Source organism: Nomascus leucogenys, chromosome 8 (assembly GCF_006542625.1).
Source record: "Nomascus leucogenys isolate Asia chromosome 8, Asia_NLE_v1, whole genome shotgun sequence".
Classification (NCBI taxonomy): Eukaryota; Metazoa; Chordata; class Mammalia; order Primates; family Hylobatidae; genus Nomascus; species Nomascus leucogenys.
In genome coordinates this window covers 55,911,195-55,933,145 of record NC_044388.1, presented here as the reverse complement: position 1 = coordinate 55,933,145, position 21,951 = coordinate 55,911,195, and the positions used below count along the sequence as shown (strand labels likewise).

General features: G+C 41.5%; 1 protein-coding gene across 3 annotated transcripts in view; it reads right to left on the bottom strand.

Moving 5' to 3' along the window:
• Positions 1-3,705: 3,705 nt before the first annotated feature.
• DSP (desmoplakin) overlaps positions 3,706-21,951 on the bottom strand; it is a 45,489-nt gene continuing 27,243 nt past the window's right edge. The window contains exons 12-24 of one of the 3 annotated variants that reach the window (XM_030817271.1): positions 21,242-21,396; positions 20,007-20,133; positions 18,996-19,197; positions 18,517-18,743; positions 16,027-16,193; positions 15,485-15,623; positions 14,789-14,982; positions 13,823-13,985; positions 13,238-13,321; positions 12,393-12,500; positions 11,742-11,840; positions 10,531-11,028; positions 3,706-7,645 (exon numbers count right to left, since the gene is read on the bottom strand). In XM_030817271.1, coding sequence (XP_030673131.1) covers positions 4,409-7,645; positions 10,531-11,028; positions 11,742-11,840; positions 12,393-12,500; positions 13,238-13,321; positions 13,823-13,985; positions 14,789-14,982; positions 15,485-15,623; positions 16,027-16,193; positions 18,517-18,743; positions 18,996-19,197; positions 20,007-20,133; positions 21,242-21,396 — 5,400 coding nt within the window. In that variant the 3' untranslated portion in view covers positions 3,706-4,408. Of the gene's footprint in view, positions 7,646-8,733; positions 11,029-11,741; positions 11,841-12,392; positions 12,501-13,237; positions 13,322-13,822; positions 13,986-14,788; positions 14,983-15,484; positions 15,624-16,026; positions 16,194-18,516; positions 18,744-18,995; positions 19,198-20,006; positions 20,134-21,241; positions 21,397-21,951 lie in introns of all 3 variants that reach the window. The other 2 variants (XM_030817269.1, XM_030817270.1) reach the window with 2 other exon arrangements.

Here is a 21,951-nt window from a genome sequence, read left to right as displayed (position 1 = left end):
CGAACTGCAGACGGCGCGCGCGGGCCTCTGGGAGCTGTGGGCGGGGTCATAGCCACCACGTGACTTGAACAGCCTATAGGGAAGAGTCCCGGGAAGGGCGGGACTGTTATTTTGAGAGGCGTTTTCCAATCTTTTCTCTGCTCTTGCGTGCATTTGCTCTGGCCTTTCCTGAAAGACATTCCCTTTCCTCGACTTCCTCAGTAAAAACGGCTTATAGCTACAGAAAAGTTTTAAAAATAGTACAGTGAGCTTTCGTTTAGCCGTCCTTCAGCTCATTGTTAACATTTTGCCGGGTTTGATTTCTCTCCGTCTCTTCTCTCCACATTCACAGCCCCACCCAATGATTTTTGCTGAATTCTTTGAAAGTTGCAGATTCTTCACCCCCAAATATGTTAGCATGCATGTTCTAAGAATAAGAACATTTTCCTGTGTTCTCATTTGCATGTTCTAAGAATAAGAACATTTTCCTGTGTTCTAAGAATAAGAACATTTTCCGCAATACATGCTTAAACCCAAGAAAATTAGTAAGTCCATAAAATCATTTATTATACAGTTCATATTCAAATTTCCCCATTGTCCCCAAAATTATTTCTATAGCAGTTTTATTTTTTCAACCCATAAGCTATAATTAGTTATTGTCTCTTTTAATCCAGACCAGCCTCCTTCACCCTCCTTTTTAAATTAAATCATTACATGTTGTGATGAGCCTAGGCCAGTTGTCTTGTAGAATATCCCTCATCCTGGATTTGTCAGATTTTGTTTCCCTCATGATTAGATTCAGTTTGAGCACTTTTGCAAGAATACTACCGAAGAGATGTTGCCAACTCACAGGGACACATAACTCAATTATATTAGTAATGCTAAATTTGATCATTTAGTAAAGGTGGTGGCTACATCTCTTCATTCTAATAGTACATTTTCCTCTTAGGAATTGGTAAGCAATCTGTGGATTATACCTTGAGTCCATGAGAATACCCTGTTCCCCAACTACTTGATAACAGTCCTTCACTGAATCTGTTGTTACATTAGGAGTTACAAATGATTCCGTAATAGTATCATGCCTTTTATGTTTATTAACTGGCATTCTTTCCACACCTCCATTTTAGTGTTTGCTTCACTATGGAAATCAAGGTGTTTTTAAAGTTATTGATTTAAGGTTTTTTTTTAATTCAATCTAATACACTCCTTTAACATCATAATTCTTGTTGATGCTCAAATTGTCCCAAATGTGGCCAGTGGAAGCCACATTAAGCCATCTGTGTCTTTCATGTATCCCTAATAGTCTTTGAATGCTTTCTTGCTTTGATAACACAAGCTTAACTTTGTACATTTCCTACCCAACACCTGGCATTAGCCCTTGTAGTTTCCCCAAATGGTTTTAACTCCCAGAATCTAACCCATTTTATATTACTTTTTTAAACTTTTTCAAGCCCGAGTGTCAAACCTTGGTTTCCTTTTGCACTTTGTTTACCCCTGTGAAGGAACTGTGGGGGAATTTTTTGGTGAACAATTATTTCTAAAGGCAAATAGCACGGTTCTCACTTAAAAAAATGGTCATAAGACTATAAATAGGCAGCACCATAAAATACAGAAGTGGCTAGAAGCTGGTAAGAGAGGAGTATGAAGTCAATGTATTCATACTCTGCCTATGGTATCCTTTTTTTTTTTTTTTTTTTTTTCTGAGACGGAGTCTGGCTCTGTCGCCCAGGCTGGAGTGCAGTAGCACAATCTCAGCTCACTGCAACCTCCATTTCCTGGGTTCAAGCAATTCTTCTGCCACAGCCTCCCGAGTAGCTGGGACTACAGGCACATGCCACCGCACCCTGCTAATTTTTATATTTTTAATAGAGATGGGGGTTTCACCATATTGGCCAGGCTGGTCTTGAACTCCTGACCTTGTGATCCGCCCGCCTCGGCCTCCCAAAGTGCTGGGATTACAGACGTGAGCCACCGCGCCCAGCCTGGCATCCTTACTTTTTATTTGCATTTCCATAGTTAGCTGGTTGGTCTGGAAAAATGTGAGACTATTTCTGATGTGACATGACTCCTGATAAAAAGTTCTAGTGTATATTTCCCTGTTTGTATATGTGAACCAAATTAAAACAGCCCACGTCAAACATATCCTCTCTTCAGGATACAGCCCCATGTCATCTCAGAGCTTCATGACAACATTGGCAGAAGCCTGGAGGGAGTAGAAAAAATTTGTCAATTGACTGTACTCTCTAGTTAGTGTTTCAGCCCGAGGAACTGCTCTACACTGATGCTGCTGACCTGTTTTGATATCACTTTCCTGGAGTGGTCTCCAGACTCCTGTTCTAGGTTAGGCCTCTGTTATGGATTGGATTGGGTCCCTCAAAAATGCCTATGTTTAAGTACTAACCCACAATATGACTGTATAAGGAGACAGGGCCGTAAGAGGTAATTAAGGTTAAATGAGGTCATAAAGGAGGGGGGTACTCTAATCAGATAAGACTGATAGCCACCCATGAGCCAGGTCTCACTAGAAACCAGCCCTGCCTGCATCTTGAGCTTGTACTTTTAGCTTCCAGAACTGTGAGAAAATACACTTCCGTTTAAGCCGCTCACAGTCTGTGGCACCTTGTTATGGCAGGGTAAGGTGACTAATACAGTCTCCCAGCTCTAGCGTAAGGAATTTCCTTCACTTTTCCCAATACAGCATTTACCACATTTTCTTCTTCCTTTTGGATTATGAGGGCTATTTTTGCACCATGTATTTCTAGCACAGACTCCATGGCTTCTGGCACAATGCACGGCACACGAACTCAGTATTTAATGCACAAAATTAATTTCAACTCCTCCAAATTAGGAGAGGGAGTAAGAGGAAGAAGAGGTGAAATAAGGAAGAAGAGTGCTGTGGAGGAAAAATAGCCCATGCAATGAGAATGGAAGTGACTTTCACTCTAAGTACTAAAAGCCCCCAATAATTTATCTAATCTTAATGATTTTTGTTCTGTACAATTAGCATGTTTTCCTATTTTCAATCTGTACTATAAAATTTGTATTTATACTGTTGACATTTGAAAGTTGTCCCACTGATTGCTTTATCTGTTTCTGTCCCCACCCACATTGCCAATGCTTTGTTGTCAGGGGGCTTGTAAATTCTACTCAGTCTTCATAGTACCTAACCCAATACTAGACATGGTAGGTATTCAGTGAAGTCATGTTAATCTAACGACAAATGTGTGAATTTCAGTAGTTTCTCTTTGATCCAAAGGAACAGGCTTATACTTCCTTGTCCTTCAACAGGGAGCCAAGAACTCTTCAGAAATCATTTTCATGGGTTCCAGGACAATTCTTTCCTCTTACGGGACAAAGTGAAACACTATTTTGAGGATACCCAAAAAGCATCTTAGCAACTTCATGTTTTTTCAGTGCTATGATGGTGACTTTTGCCAATGCTACTTGGTACTCAATGTCCAGAATAGACTAGAACAGGGTATTGACCTCCAGGCTGGCCTCTTTACACAGGCCTTCTTTCCAAGGACTCCATCGGGTACATGACGGGCATCTGAGAAGTACTGAAAGGACTAACTTCAAAAGACTACCTTCTAATAAGAATTCAGAATCAAATAGTTTTTTAATGGTATTTCTTCATAGGTATTCAGTAAACAAATATTTTTAGACCTATGATAAAAATATGCTAAATGTTTATACATGCTTATAAACATATTAAAACACAAAAACTTCAAAAGTCTCAAAGTTTATTGCCAGAATAGCAAACTTCATAAAGACACCTTTTTAAAGTACATCGAAAATTACAAGCAAAATAAACAGAAAACTTTGACCAAAGAAAAGCAAAGATTGCTGCTGTCATGCACATACAGTCAAATTAATACCAAACCAAACAAGTACATCAAAGAGTATATGGGTTATACAATCCACACTCTAAAACTAAAGGAGAGTCATTCCAAAATGCTTGGTTTTGGGTTGGGGGCTTGAGACGGGGGCTGGTGCTGGGAGGGTAATTTTCTCCTAATACAGAATATGGAAATATTTAGATGAGAAGCAGAATGACTAAAATATCAGTGATACATTTAATTTTTATCTCCAAGAATAGAAAACTGTATTATAGGCTTCCAAAATTAAAGAATTGATCAGAAATCGAAGCACAGAAGAAACAAATCCTAAGTTCGATTTGTGCTATTGTTACAACTGATTAGCACTTCAGACGCACTGCATCCAAGTGTACTACTTACTTAAGATGAGCTAAGAAGACAAAAAGCCAGAACAGCCTTTACTATTTGATTTCAATCATGGCTATATTTCCTGTAAGCACAGAATGTCCTATCACCCTACTGCAAGCACCGGGATTTTCTTTTTTATTATTTAATAAAGTGGAAATTCATATAAATGAAGTCAAGGTATAGCAACCATTCCCAACTGACTACTAGTGCCCAATAGAACTACTGCTAAATGAGTAGGAATAAGAGTAGGAAGAATTCCCTGTGGCGTCAAAGCTTCCTCTCCGGGACCCACTGCGGGACCCGGAGCGAGATCCTGAGCGAGATCCCGAGCGGGAGCCGGAGCGGGAGCCCGGAGCGGAAGACATGTTGTAAGGGCTGGGTAAGCCCTTGGACGACACGGAGGCGGCTTCCAGAAGGCGCAGCCCAGTGATATCTTCTACCATGGAGCGATTTATGGCATCCTTATAGGATATTTTTAATTTGGTTTTGGGGCAGGTCAGGATTTTGGCATAGGTGCTGGTGTCTTGCAGCCTCTGCGCCGCGCGGCCATCGATGAACCCCTTCCGGATGGCTTCTTCGGTGCTTATCCTCCCATGCACTTCCGGGTCAACGAGACCTCCCGTGAGGTACTGGAACTCCAGGAAGCGCTGGCCAGCCTCATACGGGAGCCATTTTTCTTTCACTGCCTCTGCCGCTGACATCTTCTTCTTTCCCTTCACACCCTCGAAGCCTATGAAGGCTTTCTGAGCAGGCTTCAGCCTGGTGGCCATGTCTTGGTCAATCACACCCTGGGAGACTGCGTCCTGAAGTGACAGCTTCTGGCCCGTGGTTGGGTGGATGATGCCACCTGTGCAGGCCTGAGCCTCCAAAAGCCTCTGACCGGTGATGCTGTCAACGATGCCCCGCTCTATACCTTCTGTAATGGAGATTTTCTCCAGGTTTTCTGTGTCAAAGATGGCTGCAATGGGGCTCGATTCTTCCAGGGTGTCTGAAAAAGAGCTGCTCCTTATGGTTAAATTTCTGACGCTGGATATAGTGGAAATCTTACTTACTGATTCATGTCGGGAGCTGCTAAAAACATCATCGCTGACACCACCGCCCATGCTGCTGCTGGTGCCGACAGCATTTTTCAAGGAGATCATGTCAGCAAATTGAGTGAGGCTGAGGCTGCCGGATCGGTACTGATCAAAGAACTTCCTGTCAACAAGGCCCTTGTCAATAGCATCTTGAATGTCATACTGACTGCCTGTCTTTCTATCTACCAGGACCACCCTAGTGGAGCCATCTGATCCCGTGATGGTTATTTCTTCCCATTCACATTCCTGCTCACACAGTTCTTTGAAGGTTTCATAATCAATTAGGCCCTTCTTGTAGGCCTCCTGAACAGACATTTCTTTATTGGTTTCTGGGTCAACTATGACCACTCTACGCTTCCTGAGGGTATTCTTTTGTGATGTCTGCACCTGTTTCTTCTTTTCTTTCAGAGGCAGAAGACAAAGCCCTGTTTCCTCATCCTTAATGCATCTTTCTTTTAGTTGCAGATAGGTAAGATTTTCTTCAGTGTTGGGGTCAAAAAATCCTTTGGTATCATCGCTTGGATCTGAGAGAATCTCACTGAGTTCCTCATTGAAATAGCCCCTCTTATATGCTATGTCAACTGGTAAACGATGGCTCTCCTTTGGGTCAATGATGCCCCCGGTTGCGATCTGTGCTTCTAATAAGCGAATACCATGGCCCTTTTCGATGAGTTCCTTATTCATGGCTTGGAACAAAGAGATGATGTTTCCTGTTTCAGGATCATTATACCCAGTGACAGCTCGTTCTGCAGACAGGAGCTTCTCTTTGAACTCAATGCCCACCAGACCTCTCTTGTAGGCTTCCTCCACTGGTAACCTCAAGTTGCTAACAGGATCCACTATAAAGCCAGTAGCTGCTTGGGCTTCCAGCAACTCCAGAGCAGTACCAGGTCGGACTAAGCCAATTTTCATGGCCTCATAAATGCCAAGCTTCTGTTTTGTGGTCTCATTGTATATGCCTGCTATGCAGCTTGAACCCTGGAGGAAGTCCTTAATTCTCTCACCAACCTCATCATAAGAAATCTGACCAGATTCCAGTTCATTGACAGTGGACGGTCTCAATATACCAGAATCTACTAGCTCAGTGACGGTCACAGGTTGTCTGATTCCTTGGAAGGACATGCTTCTCTTCTGTACTGAAAGCAAGAGCAGACCAGTATGTGGTTCGATTCTGCACCGTTCCTTCAGCTGCACGTAACTGACCTTCTTTTTGGTGACTGGATCTACAAAGTTTTTCTGACTATCTCGGGGATCATTCAGGGATCGATACAAATCTCTATCAATCAGCCCCCGGGCCAAGGCGACATCTTTTGGCAAAAAGACACTGTTCACAGGGTCTACTACACCCCCTGAAGCAATCTGGGCTTCCAGCAGGCGCATTCCGGTTTCTCTATCAATCAAATTTTTCTTGATGGCTTCTGAAACAGATACTGTCTTGCCTGAAAATGGATCATCAAAACCAGTGATAGCCTTTTCTGCTGTATATATCTGCTGACGGTCATCGAAGTCAATGAGGTCCCGAGCTATGGCACTGTCGACAGTCAGCTTCTCATTCCGATGGGGATCAATTATACCACCTGTAGCTGCCTGGGCCTCCAGAAGCATGACTGTGGATTCTGGGCTGATTAATTTCTTTCTCTTGGCCTCTACCAAAGAGTATTTTTCCTTAGGAGAAGCAGATGCTCCAGCGATAGATCCTGCACCCCGAAGGAATGGCTGGATTTCAGAAGCAACTTCTTCCACTGACTTCTTCCCCTTCAATAGTTTATCCAAGGTTGTTTTGTCGATCAGCTGACACTCATAGAGCTGCATTGCTGTCACCTTCTTCCTCAGCCCATCAAACACCAGCTTGGAGGTGTCAACAGTCCACTCACACTCAGTCTGGGTCTCCCGATGGGACCCATATGGGCGCTGTCTGAGTTTATCGATCTCCCTCTGATATCGGGAGCGTTCTGTTTCTAACTGTGACTGTGTCTCCCTGGTAGAATCCTCCAGCTTACGCCTGCACCTCTCTTCAATTCTCTTGATCTCTGCTTGGAGTCTTTCGATCTCACTCCTAAGACTGTTCTTCTCTCTCTCACTCTTTTCTCTTTCTGATTCTATCTTCCTAATAGCCTCCTCCTTGCGGGAATATTGAGTCTTCCACTGATTCAGGTCATTCTGAATTTGCTGTTTCTCACACTCCAGGCGCTGTTTCACCCTGGTTTCTGCCTCTAGAGTTGCTTTTGCACGATTCAGCTCATCCTCCAGCCTCTGCAGCCTTGCCTTGTCTTGCTCCAGGACTTTGATTTTCACCAGAAGGCTCTCTCTTTCCTGCACCACCTGAGTGCACTGATTCTTTGATTCCTGAATCCTATTAGATGCCTGGAATTGAAAAAGAAAGAAATGGGAAAAAATAATGTTTTGAATCATATCATATTACTATCACGACTTAACTTCCTTTCGTGTATCTATCTTTAAAAAAAAAAAAAAGCCTTGCTTATTTTTTCTTTCTATATTGTCCCTGGATACACTGTGAGCTTGTTATTTTACAAATTTGTGGGAAAAATGCTGTAGATGTACGTTGCCCTTCAATAAATGGCTTCATACTTACTATTTTTTTCTATAGAAGGAACTGTAAGTTGCAGACCTGTCTTACTTGTAACAATAATTATGCTTTGAAAAAACGTGGGGAGTTTTGTTTCAGGTTATCATACCTGCTACACCTACATCTCACCTGTTACAGCTAGATGAACATACTTAATGAAGCAATACAAATATATGAAGGTATATATAATATATATAAAATATATATTATAGATAAATATATATTATGTAATTATATAATTTTATATATAATATATAGATATATATGTACACACACACATACACACCAACCCAGCCACACACAAATATCGCCTGTAGAAGTTAAATGTATTAGAAGTTAAAGAAGTTATTTTTAAGGGTTAGGAGAAGGAAAGTCAAACAAAAGGAAACACACTAGGGCCATGATCAAAAGCGAACACCAAATAATCCATGCAAAAAAATCATCTAAGCAGGCAAAAGAAAGTGTTTTAAAAATTGCATAGGGAAACACTTTAGTATGGCTTCTATTTAAGAAAATTGTCATTACAAATGTATGTCATAGCTCACTAAATAAGAGCTAACTTCTAAGAAGTAGAATGGAACATTCGGAGGAAGTTATACATGTATTAGTGTTCTTAAAAGCAGGGCCAAACACAGGCTACCCAGAGATCAGCATTTGATGCAATTAAAGAATAGCAGGGCACACAGCGCTGAAATTATTTTAAAGCAGTTCTCTGGATTATGACAGGAAGTAGTACAGCGATAAAGAGAAAAATTAGATTTTCTATAAGTATCTATTTAAGCAGCAAGAGCACAGTTCAGATGAGATAATAATGTGATGAATAATTTGAGAAACAGTGAAGCTGTGATCAAATATTTGTGAATACCTCTAAAGCCTGCTTTTGGAATTTCTCAATTTCCTGTCTCAAATTTTCCCTCTCTCTCTGTAAATCATTAATCAGCCCCTGCAGTTCCAGGGTCCGGTTGTTGCTGATCTGCAGCTGGCTCCTTAGTTCCAAGATAGTTGCATTTTTATCACTGTCCGCTTCGCTTCGTCCTCTCCTCAGGTCGTCGTACTCCAGCCTCAGGTTCCGCAGTTCTTCTTCTAACATCAAGTGCTCCTTGGTCAGGTTCTCTGTGAGAGACTGCAGCCTCTCAATTTCTATTTTGCTTTCATTTAAGCTTCTGCTTTTATCTTCTATCGCCTTCTGGAAATGCTCATTCCTCAAGTGAGCTTGTTTGACACTTTCCTGTTCCTGAAGTAACTGCCGCCTCAGGGCCTCGACCTCAGAAGAGAGCCTCCTCAGCTCTTCCTGGGTCCTCTGCTTTTCCCTCAGGTGGCCATCCAGCACGTCCCTCTGCTGCCGGAGGTCATCCTCACTCCTCTTCTTAACAATGGATGCCTGCTCCAGCTGCTGGGTCAGGTTGGTGATTTTGATGGCTTGCTCCTTCAGCGACCTCCTCATGCCTTCCAGCTCTTCCTCCAGCTTCTTCCTCTTGCAGGAGTCTTCTGACGCCGTCCTCTTCAGCCGATTCAGCTCCTCTTCCACCTTCTGCTTCTGCAGCTGCAGCTCTTTCAGAGAGCTCTGGAATCGCGTGATATCCTGGTCCTTCACAGTCCTCTCCTGGGAAACCCTTTCATAGTCGATTCTCAGGCGTGTCAGTTCTTGCTCCTGAACCTTCAGTTTGTTTATTGTCTCTGTCGCACTACTGTTTGCTTTCTGCAGGTCATACTGGACCCTTTGTAATCTCGCGTTTTCATCTTCCAGGCATTTCCGGTCATTTGTTTCTTTGTCGATCAGTTGTTTTAACCTTTCTATCTCCTTGTTTTTATCCTGGATGGTTTTGGCAGCATCATCAAGAGATTGCTTGTATCTTACGCTCTCCTCTGTTCGCATCTGAGTGACTTGTCTCAGCTCAACCTCCAGCTGCTGTTTCCTCTGAGACACCTCAGAGCCAGTGGCCTTTTGCTGTTGGACGTCTTCTTCCACCCTCCTGAGGTTCTCTGTGGTCTGGGTTAGAGTGTTCTTCAGCCTCTTTATTTCTTCAGATAAGCTCCTGTTTTCTCGGGTGAGATTGTCTATCTCAGCCCGGTAGCCACTGGTATCCTCTTCCTTCTGCATGGTGAGCTGGTGGATGGTGGTCTTGGTGATGTTGATCTCGGTCTCAAACTGATTTTTTAAGCTAATGATCTCCTCATCATAATTGTTTCTTACCTTACTCAGTTCATTTTCATATTCCCAGCGGCGCTTGGCCTCCTCCTGAAACTCAGCTTTGAGTCTCTCGATCTCCTTGTTTTTGTCCTGAATGGTCTTGGCAGCCTCCTCCAGGGACTGCTTGTGCCGGGCATTGTCCTCAGAGCGCTGCTGCATGACCTGCTTCAGTTCTATCTCCAGATGCTGCTTCTTCTGCATTATCTCAGAGCCACAGGCCTTTTGCTGAAGGGCATTTTCTTCAGCTCGCCTTCGCTGCTCAGTGGCCTGCAAGATGCTGTCATTGAGCCTGACAATTTCATCCTTCAGATCTCGATTTTCCCTTGAGAGTCTATCAAGCTGGTTTCTAAGATTTTTGGAATCATCCTCTTTTTGCATGGATATCTCCTTGATGGTGGTCTTCGTAATGTTAATCTCTGTTTCATACTTGTTCCTTAAATTACTCATCTCCTCATTATAGTGGTTTCTTACCTTTGCCAGCTCATTTTCATATTCTCTCTTCCGGGCACCTTCTTCCTGCAGAAGAACCCTCAACCTTTCAATCTCGTACTCCTTCTCCTTGATGGCTTTCTCAGACTCTAATTTCTGCCAACCAAGGTTCTCCTTTTCACATTGCCTTGCTTTCTGCAGTTGGTCATAGTCATTCTTCTGTTGGTCAAATCTGTCTTCCACAGATTTTCTTCTTCTCTTTTCATCTTCAATCTCATAAGTCAGTCGGGTGATCTTCTCGTTGAGTTCTTTTATTTGGCCATAGCACTTGTCTAGATTTTGCTTAGCCGACTTCCCATCCAGCTCAGCCTGTCTCTTCAGCTCCTCCAGGCTCGCAAGCTTCGCTTTGAACTGGGAACACTCTGCCTGGTATTTCTGCAGGTTCTGATCCAGGAATTTGTTCTTATTACAGTTTTCCGAGTTGGCATCTCGGGCCAGTCTGAGCTCCTCTTCCAAAACTTCGATCTTGGTATTTTTCAGCTGTGGAATGAAATCAGAAATTATGTCAAAAGAAAAACACCTCACATTCCAAGAAAGAAGCAGTACTTTTCCCCCCCCAGACCAATGTGCATTCTCATTTCTCTTTACACACACGGACACACATGTAAAGAGTGACTAGGCAAAAATTCAAGAAATCTGGATTCTCATCATAATTCTTGCACCAGCTGCTCATATGATCTTAGCAAATGATATATTCTCTTTGAGTCTGAGCTACCTCATCTGTAAAATGAGGGAATTTCTTTCAAGATCAAAAGCTCATGATTTCGTAAATTATGTTCCCTTTATTTCAAGTTTACATTAAAGTAAGTTTACATATAAACTCAATTTAAGTATCATAAATGAGGAATAAAGGGAACAATCACTGAATATAAAAAATTCAAATATACCTAGTCCAACATGTTATCTTTAACACACAGAAATAAAGCAAATTCCTTAACCAAACATTAAATCAAATGACTTTTGTTTGGCAAAGTTGTTGCAATATTACGACTATTACTTAAGTTTATTTAAAGCAGTGTATTGGAGCATGGAAGTAACCCCAGACTTACAAACAAGCAGTATTACACTAAACCTTTAGAGGAAATACAGGTTCACCAGGATGTGTCCAAATCCACGTTGTAATGTGGAAGTAATAATAAGGTTCTATTCTATTTTCTTTTTTGATGCTCCAAGGAAAGATAGTAGTAAATTACCTTCAGATCTTCCAAACTCTTCAGCATCTCACTTAAGAACCTGTAATAGTCTCCAGATCTTGTAAGTAGTTCTATGTACCGAGCATGAACATCTGCAGCCTTGGAGAAAAGGAAGGAAAGAAAGAAAAAGATATTGTATCAAAAAAAAAAAGTCCTATGTAATTTGACCAATTCTGTTTTCTAAAATAGTGAAATTATAGAGTGAATTCTCTTCTTTAGTGTGTTCATTCCAAAATCAGCAAAAGAAAGTACAGCAAAACAAAGGGCCAAAAATGTATCCCATTCTCATCTCTCCAGGCTGTTTCCCCTAAACCATCTGACAGGTACGATAGTTTCTGACATCTTTGAGAAGAAGCTGTCTTTTAGACATTTCTGTATTTTCCACTTTTTAGAAGTCTCTCTCATCAAACCCAGAAATTTAAGCCCGATTTCTACAAAGACTGTAAATAACAGATTCCTGATCATTTCTGAAAATGTATCATACATCAATGACTCACACTGGAGGGCACATAACCTGCTATTAAACCTCTTAAAGTGGTACCCTATAACGGGACGAAATCAGCGATGGTAAGGAAGACAGGCAGGAGACAGGGAAAAGGGAAGAAGCAGAAGGAGGAGCAGGTTTTAAGAGATATGTGATGACATATATACCTCTTGCAGAATCACCCCAGAAGGGGACTGAATCATGGTCCTCTTGATAGGTATGTTCAGCAGAGTTTCCAGTCCTGAGGTGTATGAGGCCAGCTGGAGCTCATAATCCTGCAGCATAATGAAGTTTAAGAAAAGTGTCCTTCATAGACTTAAAAAGCATCACTAGCAGCTACAGTTCCACAGTTTTAAATCATTGGGCTGCATGTCTAATTGCCCACTCCAAAGACAATGTGCCACTAGTGGCCAAGCAGCTAATACTACATTAGCGCAGTGGCTCACGCCCGTAATCCCAGCACTTTGGGAGGCCAAGGTGGGCAGATCCCCTGAGATCGGGAGTTCAAAACCAGCCTGACCAACATGGAGAAACCCTGTCTCTACTAAAAATACAAAATTAGCCGGGCATGGTGGTGCATGCCTGTAATCCCAGCTACTCAGGAAGCTGAGGCGGGAGAACCACTTGAACCCAGGAGGCAGAGGTTGCGGTGAGCCGAGATCACACCACTGCACTCCAGCCTGGGCAACAAGAGCGAAACTCTGTCAAAACAAACAAACAAACAAACAAACAACCATTATTAAACCAAGCAGTACATCTTTGTATGCTAAATGGAGAATGCAGCACCTACCACCAGTCAAAGAATAGAAACCAGCCATTCAAATGGATACTGCCAATGTGGAATGAATTCAAGCTAATAGATTTTTAGTTTTTATGGTTTGTTCTGAAAAGAATATATACAGACCATAATTGCTATCCTCAGGAAGTGTATACTCTTTACAACAAATCAGCAAGTCATGCAGTTAATAATAATCTTGGTGAAACACCAACATTCTTTATGAAACCAACATACCTTAATTGAATTTGCGCAAAGTTCAGCAATTTTTTGTACTTCCTCTGATTTGTCTCGTTTGCCAGATATTTCATTATGCAAGTTCTATACAAAAAGTGAAATATTTACCAATGTTAATGCATACAAATATTTTTAAATAAATGTGATTTCATTCTTTTACCACTGTTATTTGTACCTTTTTTTCAGTTTATTATGACATGTACTTGTCTCATATTCTTATAGTTACAACTTAGGAGATAAGCATTTTTTCCATTCAGAAAAGAGAAGCAAGCTTTTAACTTACTATCTTTAAGAGGTTACTTTCTAGTCAGCCTGTTTTCTGGGCCTATCCCCTCAATTTATAAAGATAATTTACGATAACATGAAGAGAACAATATTATGTTATTTCTATGTTCATAATTTGCATTTCCTTGTAAACATCTCAGTTGCTTTTCCTCTGGGCATTCTTTAAGCCTTCACAAAATGGATTAGTAATATTAAATATTCATCATTTCAAACCTAGGCACTGATGCAAAAACCAGAGGAAAACATGAATTACACCCAATTAATCTCAAAACAGCTACGGAACAAAAAGTTGGCTTATACCTTCTGCTCATTCAAAAACCGCATGACTGTGTTGGAATCTCCAAATTTCATGGATTCTAAGGAATCCTGGCGGCGTTTAGCATCATAGAGCCACTTGCAGAAAGCCTGATAGTTATCACGATAATTCCTCAATTGCTTGATTTGTTTCTCCAGGTCCCATAATCTGGGGGGAAATAGATACAATAAATATCTTAGTAGTTCCTAAAATATGTAACATAGAGTCACCCAGAAATTCACTAGGTATATACCCAAGAAAACTGATCATATTCCCACATAAAAACTTATACATGAATGTTCATAGCAGCACTTTTTATCACAGCCAAAAACTGGAAACAACTCAGGTATCAACTGATGAAAGGATCAACAAAATGTGGTACTGCCAAACGAAGGAATATTATTCAGTCGTAAAAACACATGAAAAAAATGGAAAATGATGTACTGAAACATGCTACAACACAGATGAACTTTGAAAGCACGGTACTAAGTGAAAGAATCCAGTCACAATGGACTACCTATTGTATGAATCCAGTTATATAAAATTTCCAGAATAGGCAAATTCATATTCCAGAGATTTTTTAAACTCTTATTTGCAGAAAGGCATTTTTTTTTCCTAAGATTTAATTTTCATAAACTTTTGGAGAATGTTAACTCAAGGCAGCTACTCCTTCCAAGAGTCATAACAAGAGTTTATAGGACACAAAAGAGCTGGCTAAAGGGCTTCTGCCATTTCTTTAAGACCCTGGATGGTACCTGGCCTGCACGGGGTTGGCTATTGTGATGCATTCTCCTTCCATTTCTAACAAAGCTGCATACAGGCAGTCCGTGAAAAGAGCATCTGTTATGCTTAACTTACATTTTTAAAAAACAAAACCTCTGTTTTCTACAGTGGCTCCCTTCAAGTGACATTATCTTGTGAACAACCAAAAGGGGAGAAGATGGGGAAGGAGCAGGAGGAGGCTAGCATACCTAAAGTCGATCTGTTTATCTATCCTTTGCCAGCGGTCTGTCAGCTGTGTGACTTTTTCACCGAACTTGCCCAAGTCCAGATCATAAAGCGGATACTGCTGTGAAGTCTGAGAGTGGATCTGCTGGGCTTTCTGTAGTTCTGTCTTCATAGTGGCCAACAATGACTTCTTCAAGTTCAAGTCATTTTTTATTTTCTGCAAGATGAAAAAAAAAAGATTGCAAATTAATCCCTTCTCCCATTGTATGCTACACTACAAGTCACCAAATCAGGGGGCAAAGTTTATAAAACACTTTAGAATATTCGTAATTTAAAGTGCTAACAGTCAATCCAGGGAAATATATTTACTGAATTGCATTTCCCAGTATTTGTTCCAATAATCTAGTTCCTTGTGCTATCCTGTTATAATAATAAAGTATATGAACATATTAAAGTTTCTAAGAAGTCCCACAGTAAAGAAACCAGTTTAACTCAGCATTCCCCAAACTAATCCCATCACGAATTACTTTCTTATATAGTTGCTGCTAACACACTCTGGAAAACAGAGTTACAGAGATGACAACTGATGTCAACCTGTGTGGCCACTGAAACCCAATAATCCTCAAAACTCATGAAAACCTAGTGAGGCTTTATAATTGGGAGCTCAGTTCTGAATTAGTTCCTGTAGATTGGGCCACTGTTACAAGCTTTCAAGTTACCTTCAGTCCACAGCGGTAAGCTTCCACTTTATCCAGGTCCAGGCAGACAGTTTCCTCCTCAGTGAGCCTGGCTTCATAAACCTTCAACATGTCTTCTGTTTGGAGAATAGCCTGGAGCAGTGCCCTTACTGTGCATAAGCTGGAAAGAGCAAAAGAAGCAGATAAAATTGCCAGTGACATAATTAGTCTGTGAAGATTTGCCTCTCACAGCTAGTAATGAAAGAGAACAATGTCAAAGCAGATAAAAATTTATTTTGTCTATTTTTTATCTATTGTGATTCAGACCAACATTTTGTATTCACTGAAGAATTCTCAAGTTCTGGCCCTTAGAGCATAACTCAGTTCTAAGATAACATTACAGTTCAGAATAGTGGAATTAACAAGCGAGGCTAGCGGAATTAACATGCTCTCCAAACCACAGAAGGATGTAAGTAAATCTCTAGTAACAGAGAAACTGTAAGGCAAGCATCTGAAGCAAATGAAGTCTGACCAAAAGAACCTTGAGAAAAGGAAAATATGAGGTTAGTGTTAGCTGAGTTTACCTATTTAAGTAGCCATCTGTAACACCATTGATATTTTCCAGTTTCTGAAATAGTCCAAACACTTCATTCTGTAAATAGCAGTACTTTTCAGACCCTCTGAAGCTGGCAAGCATATCTTTAAGCTGGTTGAGAACCTCGGCAATCGCTTGCGAATCATTCTGCACACTCTGCCAAAAATGAAGGAAAGCTCTTTTGATTTAGCTGATTCTTTTTACTACCGTATATATTTAAGGTATACAATATGCTGTTTTAATACACATAGACACAGTGAAATAATTACATCAGGAAAGTAAATTAACATATCAGTCAACTTCCATGGTTATCTTTTTTTTTTTTTTTTTTTTTGGAGACGGAGTTTCGCTGTTGTTGCCCAGGCTGGAGTGCAATGGCGCGATCTCGGCTCACCGCAACCTCCGCCTCCCAGGTTCAAGCAATTCTCCTACCTCAGCCTCCCGAGTAGCTGGGATTACAGGCATGCGCCACCACGCCCGGCTAATTTTGTATTTTTAGTAGAGACGGGGTTTCTCCATGTTGAGGCTGGTCTCGAACTCCTGACCTCAGGTGATCCGCCCACCTCGGCCTCCCAAAGTGCTGGCATTACAGGCGTGAGCCACCGCGCCCAGCCCTTATCTTTTTTTGTATGTGTGGTAAGAGCACCTAAAATCTACTCTCAGCAAAATTTCAATATACACTATAAGATTACTACCTGTAGTCTTCCGCTGAATTTAGATCTCTAGATTTATTCATCCCACACAAATGCAAGTTTGTATCCTTTACATCTGCCCATTTCCTCCTCCCTCCCCACCCCTGGTAACCACCATCCTACTCTCTGTTTCCATGCATTCAACTTTTTTCTTAGAATTTACACATAAGTGAAATCAAGCAGTATTTGTGTCTGGTGTATTTCACTTAGCATAATGTCCTCCACGTTCATCCATGCTTTCGCAAATGGCAAGATCTCTTTTTTTTTTTGAGACAGATTTCTCGCTCTGTCACCCAGGCTGGAGTGCAATGGTGTGATCTTGGTTCACTGCAACCTCCACCTCCTGGGTTCAAGCGATTCTCCTGCCTCAGCCTCCTGAGTAGCTGAGATTACAGGCACATGCCACCACACCCGGCTAATTTTTGTATTTTTAGTAGAGATGGGGTTTCACCATGTTGGTCATGCTGGTCTTGAACTCCTGACCTTGTGATCCACCCACCTCGGCCTCCCAAAGTGCTGGGATTACAGGCGTGAGCCACTGCACCTGGCCCCAGGATCTCTTTCTTTTTTAAAGGTAAATAGTACTCCACTGTGTGTGTGTATAGTCATGTGTCTAATAATGATGCTTTGGTCAATGATGAACTGCATACACAATGGTGGTCCCTTAAGATATACACACACACACATATATACATACATATAAACACACACACACACACGCATACACACACACACATTTTTTTTTAAAGAGAAGGGTCTTGCTGTCTTGCCCAGACTGGAGTACAGTGGTACAATCATAGCTCCCTGCAGCCTCCAACTCCTGAGCTCAAGCAAGTAGCTGGGATTACAGGCATGTGCCACTGCATCCAGCCCCCATAAGATTATAATAATATATTTTTATTGTATCTTTTCGACGTTTAGATATATTTAGATACACAAATACCATTGTGTCACAATTGCCTACAGTATTTAGTACAGTAACATGCCGTACAGGTTTGTAGCCTAGGTGTATAGTAGGCTATACCATCTAGGTTTGTGTAAGTATGCTCTATGACGCTTGCATGACAAAATCGCCTAACCATGCATTTCTTAGAATGTACCCCTGTCATTAAGCAACACAACTACATTCCACAGTTTTGGCATACTGATCACACAGAGGTTAGGACTCTGCATTGTAGCTGTGTCAATCTTATGATCATTTTTGCCCTTAGAAAGTCCACTAAAAGTAAAGGATTCAAGAAAGAGCGAGGAGTTGACCTTCTATGTCTTTCTTGAGTATGGCCTCATTAACACTGTAAATGTGATCCTCTTAGAATATCTGTATTTTGGCCTTCCAATGCAGTGTGCCCAGGCTTGGTTGAGCAGAAAACATCACTGAGTTAGAAGCTGACACACCTGGGCCATAGTCACACTCTGTCTATGGCTTTGAGATCGTATCTCACCAACCAAATCTCTTCATGTCAGTGTCGTGTCTACAAATAAAGATCATTCCCCCTGTCTAATCCATATCATAGGCTGTTCTCTAGAAGAAGCCAAATTAATGCTTGTGAAAACTTTTGAGATGGACTGTAGCCTGATTCAACAACACACAAATGAACAGTTTAACCCCCAGCCTGATAACCGTCTACAAATTTGGAAACATAAGACATAAGGAAATCCTGCCAGAAGCCTGTTTTCTTGAAAATTAATATTTTTGCTTACAAACATTTAAACCAGGATTTTTTTTATTCATTTGCAGGTAATAAAAATATACAGGGAAATCAGGCAAAATACTAGCAGATACCTACCTTAAGCTCATTAATTTTCACTGTGATGTGGTGTGAAGACCCCTGGTCTGCTAGAGGGAGGTTTTTGAGAGTCATCCTGCCCTCGCAGTGTTCTATCTGCCTGCGAATCTTCTGCAGCTCCATCAGCATCCATGTTTCTTGCTTGTCATTTTCTCTGTTGGTTTCAATTACTTTATTATGGTTGACATCTTGGCAGGTTCCATGATGAGTGATTTCAGTTGTGGTCACTGTAAAAAGAAGTTAGGGCCACAAAAATCAGAGAATACCTAGGTATCAAGGTGCTAGGCCTCAAAAAACATCCATACTATCTAAAAGTATACCTTCTTCCTTTGAATTTCAGATTCAATTCTGAAAATTTAGTGCATGAAGAACACTGGCTATATAGCATTCAGAGAAATGGTTCTGAAACCAGTTTCATGCAAACTCCTTTCTTTTTAAAATGGATGGTTGATATAAAGAGAAAGATGTTCCAAGCTGACCTGTCTGGTGCTGGGGATAGCCAGGGAGCTGAATGACCAGGGTCTGGTAATGCTTCTGGGCATCGGTGAACTGAGACTGTATTTTCCGCTTGTCATCATCTCCAAACATCTCTGAGCCTTGGCTATTTCTGATGAACTCTTGGTAATGTAACTCAAGGTCGGCTATCGTCTTCGTGTAATCTTCCTGCCGCATTGTTTTCAGCTGAAAGGAAACAGGCAGAAGTGATTTGGGATTTATGACTGCCCCACAATGCAATCAAGAAGAGTTGGCCAAAAAATGCCACCCACTAGATGGGACTCAAAGCAACACTCATCACAGGCTCATTAAGATATAAAAGGTCTTTTAGGGTTTAGACATTGTTCCCAAGAACCCCAGGAATGGGTTGCTAATTTTTTTTTTTTTTTTTGCCTACAGAATATTTTTCTTCAAATGAAATATTATTCAGAAGCCCTAAATGTAAAGCAGAGCCCAGCAAAGCTGCTCCAACTAAAAAGAGAAAAAGGGCTCGGGGGACCCAAAAAGGTACTTTCTGTGCCCCTCTCCTCACTTCCATCCCTGTCACTGCTAAAGGATCTCCCTCCCCTGCTAGGATTCTTCAGACCACGATCTGATTTAGAGTAACTAACACTTTGGGTGCTCTTCCAAGAATTCTATCCCACCTTTTACTTCTGTGATACCCAGTTAATCCTTTATGACCTAACTTTCCATTACATCAAAGGAGCATAGGGTCCAGAATCTTACAGGAGTGCGTGGCTTTTCCACAGGCACCTCTGGCTTGCTTGTCAGGCCACCTGAATTAGTATTGCTTCTTTCTCTCATAATCAGCCATATGCTAATCCTTCCCATTCTCTATTGGACAGACCAGAACCTCTAAGGAGGGCTGAGCTGACTGGCTTGACGAGACACAAAAGCACCGCTACACAGCAAGAAGGTTGAACTGTTGGACACAGGCACTGCGGGGGGCAGCACGGCCCTCCCTCCAGGCAGCCTAAGTGGCCCTGAGGACATACCTTGGCGATCGTCATGGCCCTGATCTTCTCTATGTCAATCATGCAGTAGTGCCAGGACACCAGGCTCTTCATGTTGATGTAAAGCTGGTTCCACAGAGCTAAGATGGCTTCGTAGTACTGCTCAATCCTAAGAGGCACAAAGGGAAAACATGCTAGAGGCAGGCTCTCACACTTCATCCCAAATGGGAAACCTGGACACGCTCACACCACTGCACAAACACCTACAACAGTCACTGATAAAGTAACAGGTAGAGGTATAACTTTGAAAACAGTCCATGGATTTGGATTCATTTACTCCCCAAAAGTACATTCTGAATTATCTACATTATTGGCTGACAAATATGCTACAACTTTTTGTTGTTGTCTTGTTTTTCGGCAACTTTGTAATTGACAGAGGTCTAAGGCAGGATGGCAAGGTGCATTGGATGCCAGTGACCCAAAGCTTGGTCATGAGCATACGGCAGCTTACTACACTACTCTCTCTATTCTGTGTGTGGTTGAAGATTTCCATACTAAATGGTTTAAAGGAATCTGCCATGGACAATCTGTTAAATGAATGTTCTTCCTACAATGAGTGAATATTGGTATTAAAGGCATTTTATGTTTGTGGCTACATGTAAAACGACTAATTTTCTAAGAAAAGGAGAACCTTAAAATGATGCCTTTGAAGTGCATGACTAGTATTATTCACTCTGACCCCCCTACAGTCGGACATTCCTTTTTTTTTTTTTTTTTTTTTTTGAGATGGAGTTTTGCACTTGTTGCCCAGGCTGCAGTGCAATGGCACGATCTCAGCTCACTGCAACCTCCCCCTCCTGGGTTCAAGCAATTCTTCTGCCTCAACCTCCTGAGTAGTTGGGCTTACAGGCATGTGCCACCACACCTGGCTAATTTCATATTTTTAGTAGAGATAGGGTTTCTCCATGTTGGTCAGGCTGGTCTCAAACTCCTGACCTCAGGTGATCCACCTACCTCGGTCTCCCCAAGTGCTGGGATTACAGGCGTTAAGCCACCACACCCGGCCGGATATTCCCTTTTATCCTTCAATAACGACTGTCTATTCAACATAAAATTGTAAGACAAAGTGAAGGTGACCTTCACAAGGTTCCTTTTTTTAAAGGTGGTTATTATGGCAAGGCATCATGTGTCTAAGCTTCAGGTATAAGCACCTGCCCTCTTCCTCTGCCCTCGCATTCATGCGTGCATGCGTGGCTTTGGGAACGTGGATGACTTACTTGCAAGAGAGGTCCACGGCCAGTGGGTTCGGAGGAGGGATGATCAGCCCCACGGAGGGAACGAGCATGTCAACACCTCCCGGGCCCGTCACGTACCACTTGCTGCGCTCATTGTTGTCCTTCAGGATACACTCATCCCCCTTATGCACGATTTTCTGTAAGGCAAGCAGCCCCAGGGTTTGGCCTTATTCACGAGTATGTGTTTTTATTTTTTTTTTCTCAAAGATAGAAACAGAGATGAATACATGCAAATTATTAAAGCTTTTACCTTACTTTTTTCCCCTCAAATGAAGCTGATCATCATACAACCCAACGATACTGATGCTTTAAATAATACATGTGAGCCTAAAAGGTATACATGAAGTGAGCTACATTTTATTTATTTATTTGGTCTCACTGTGTCACCCATAGTGAGTGACATTCACTTTATATGCAACATAAAAGCATCATTTCTCATTTCTTTTATCAGAAATTTAAAGATGAGAGTGATCACAGACAAGTTTTACATACTAGAAGTATTAAGCCTTACGAATTTTTCAAAGTTCTAAAAATAACTATTGTCCTTATTATTGACAACTACCATATGAATCAGAACAGAGCTGCTGCTTTTGTTCCATAGCTGCTGCTTTCATAGATCAAAGGCATTGACTATGGTGATTATTGAACTCTAGATTAAATGTTGCTTTCTTGATGGACAAAAATTTGTGTGT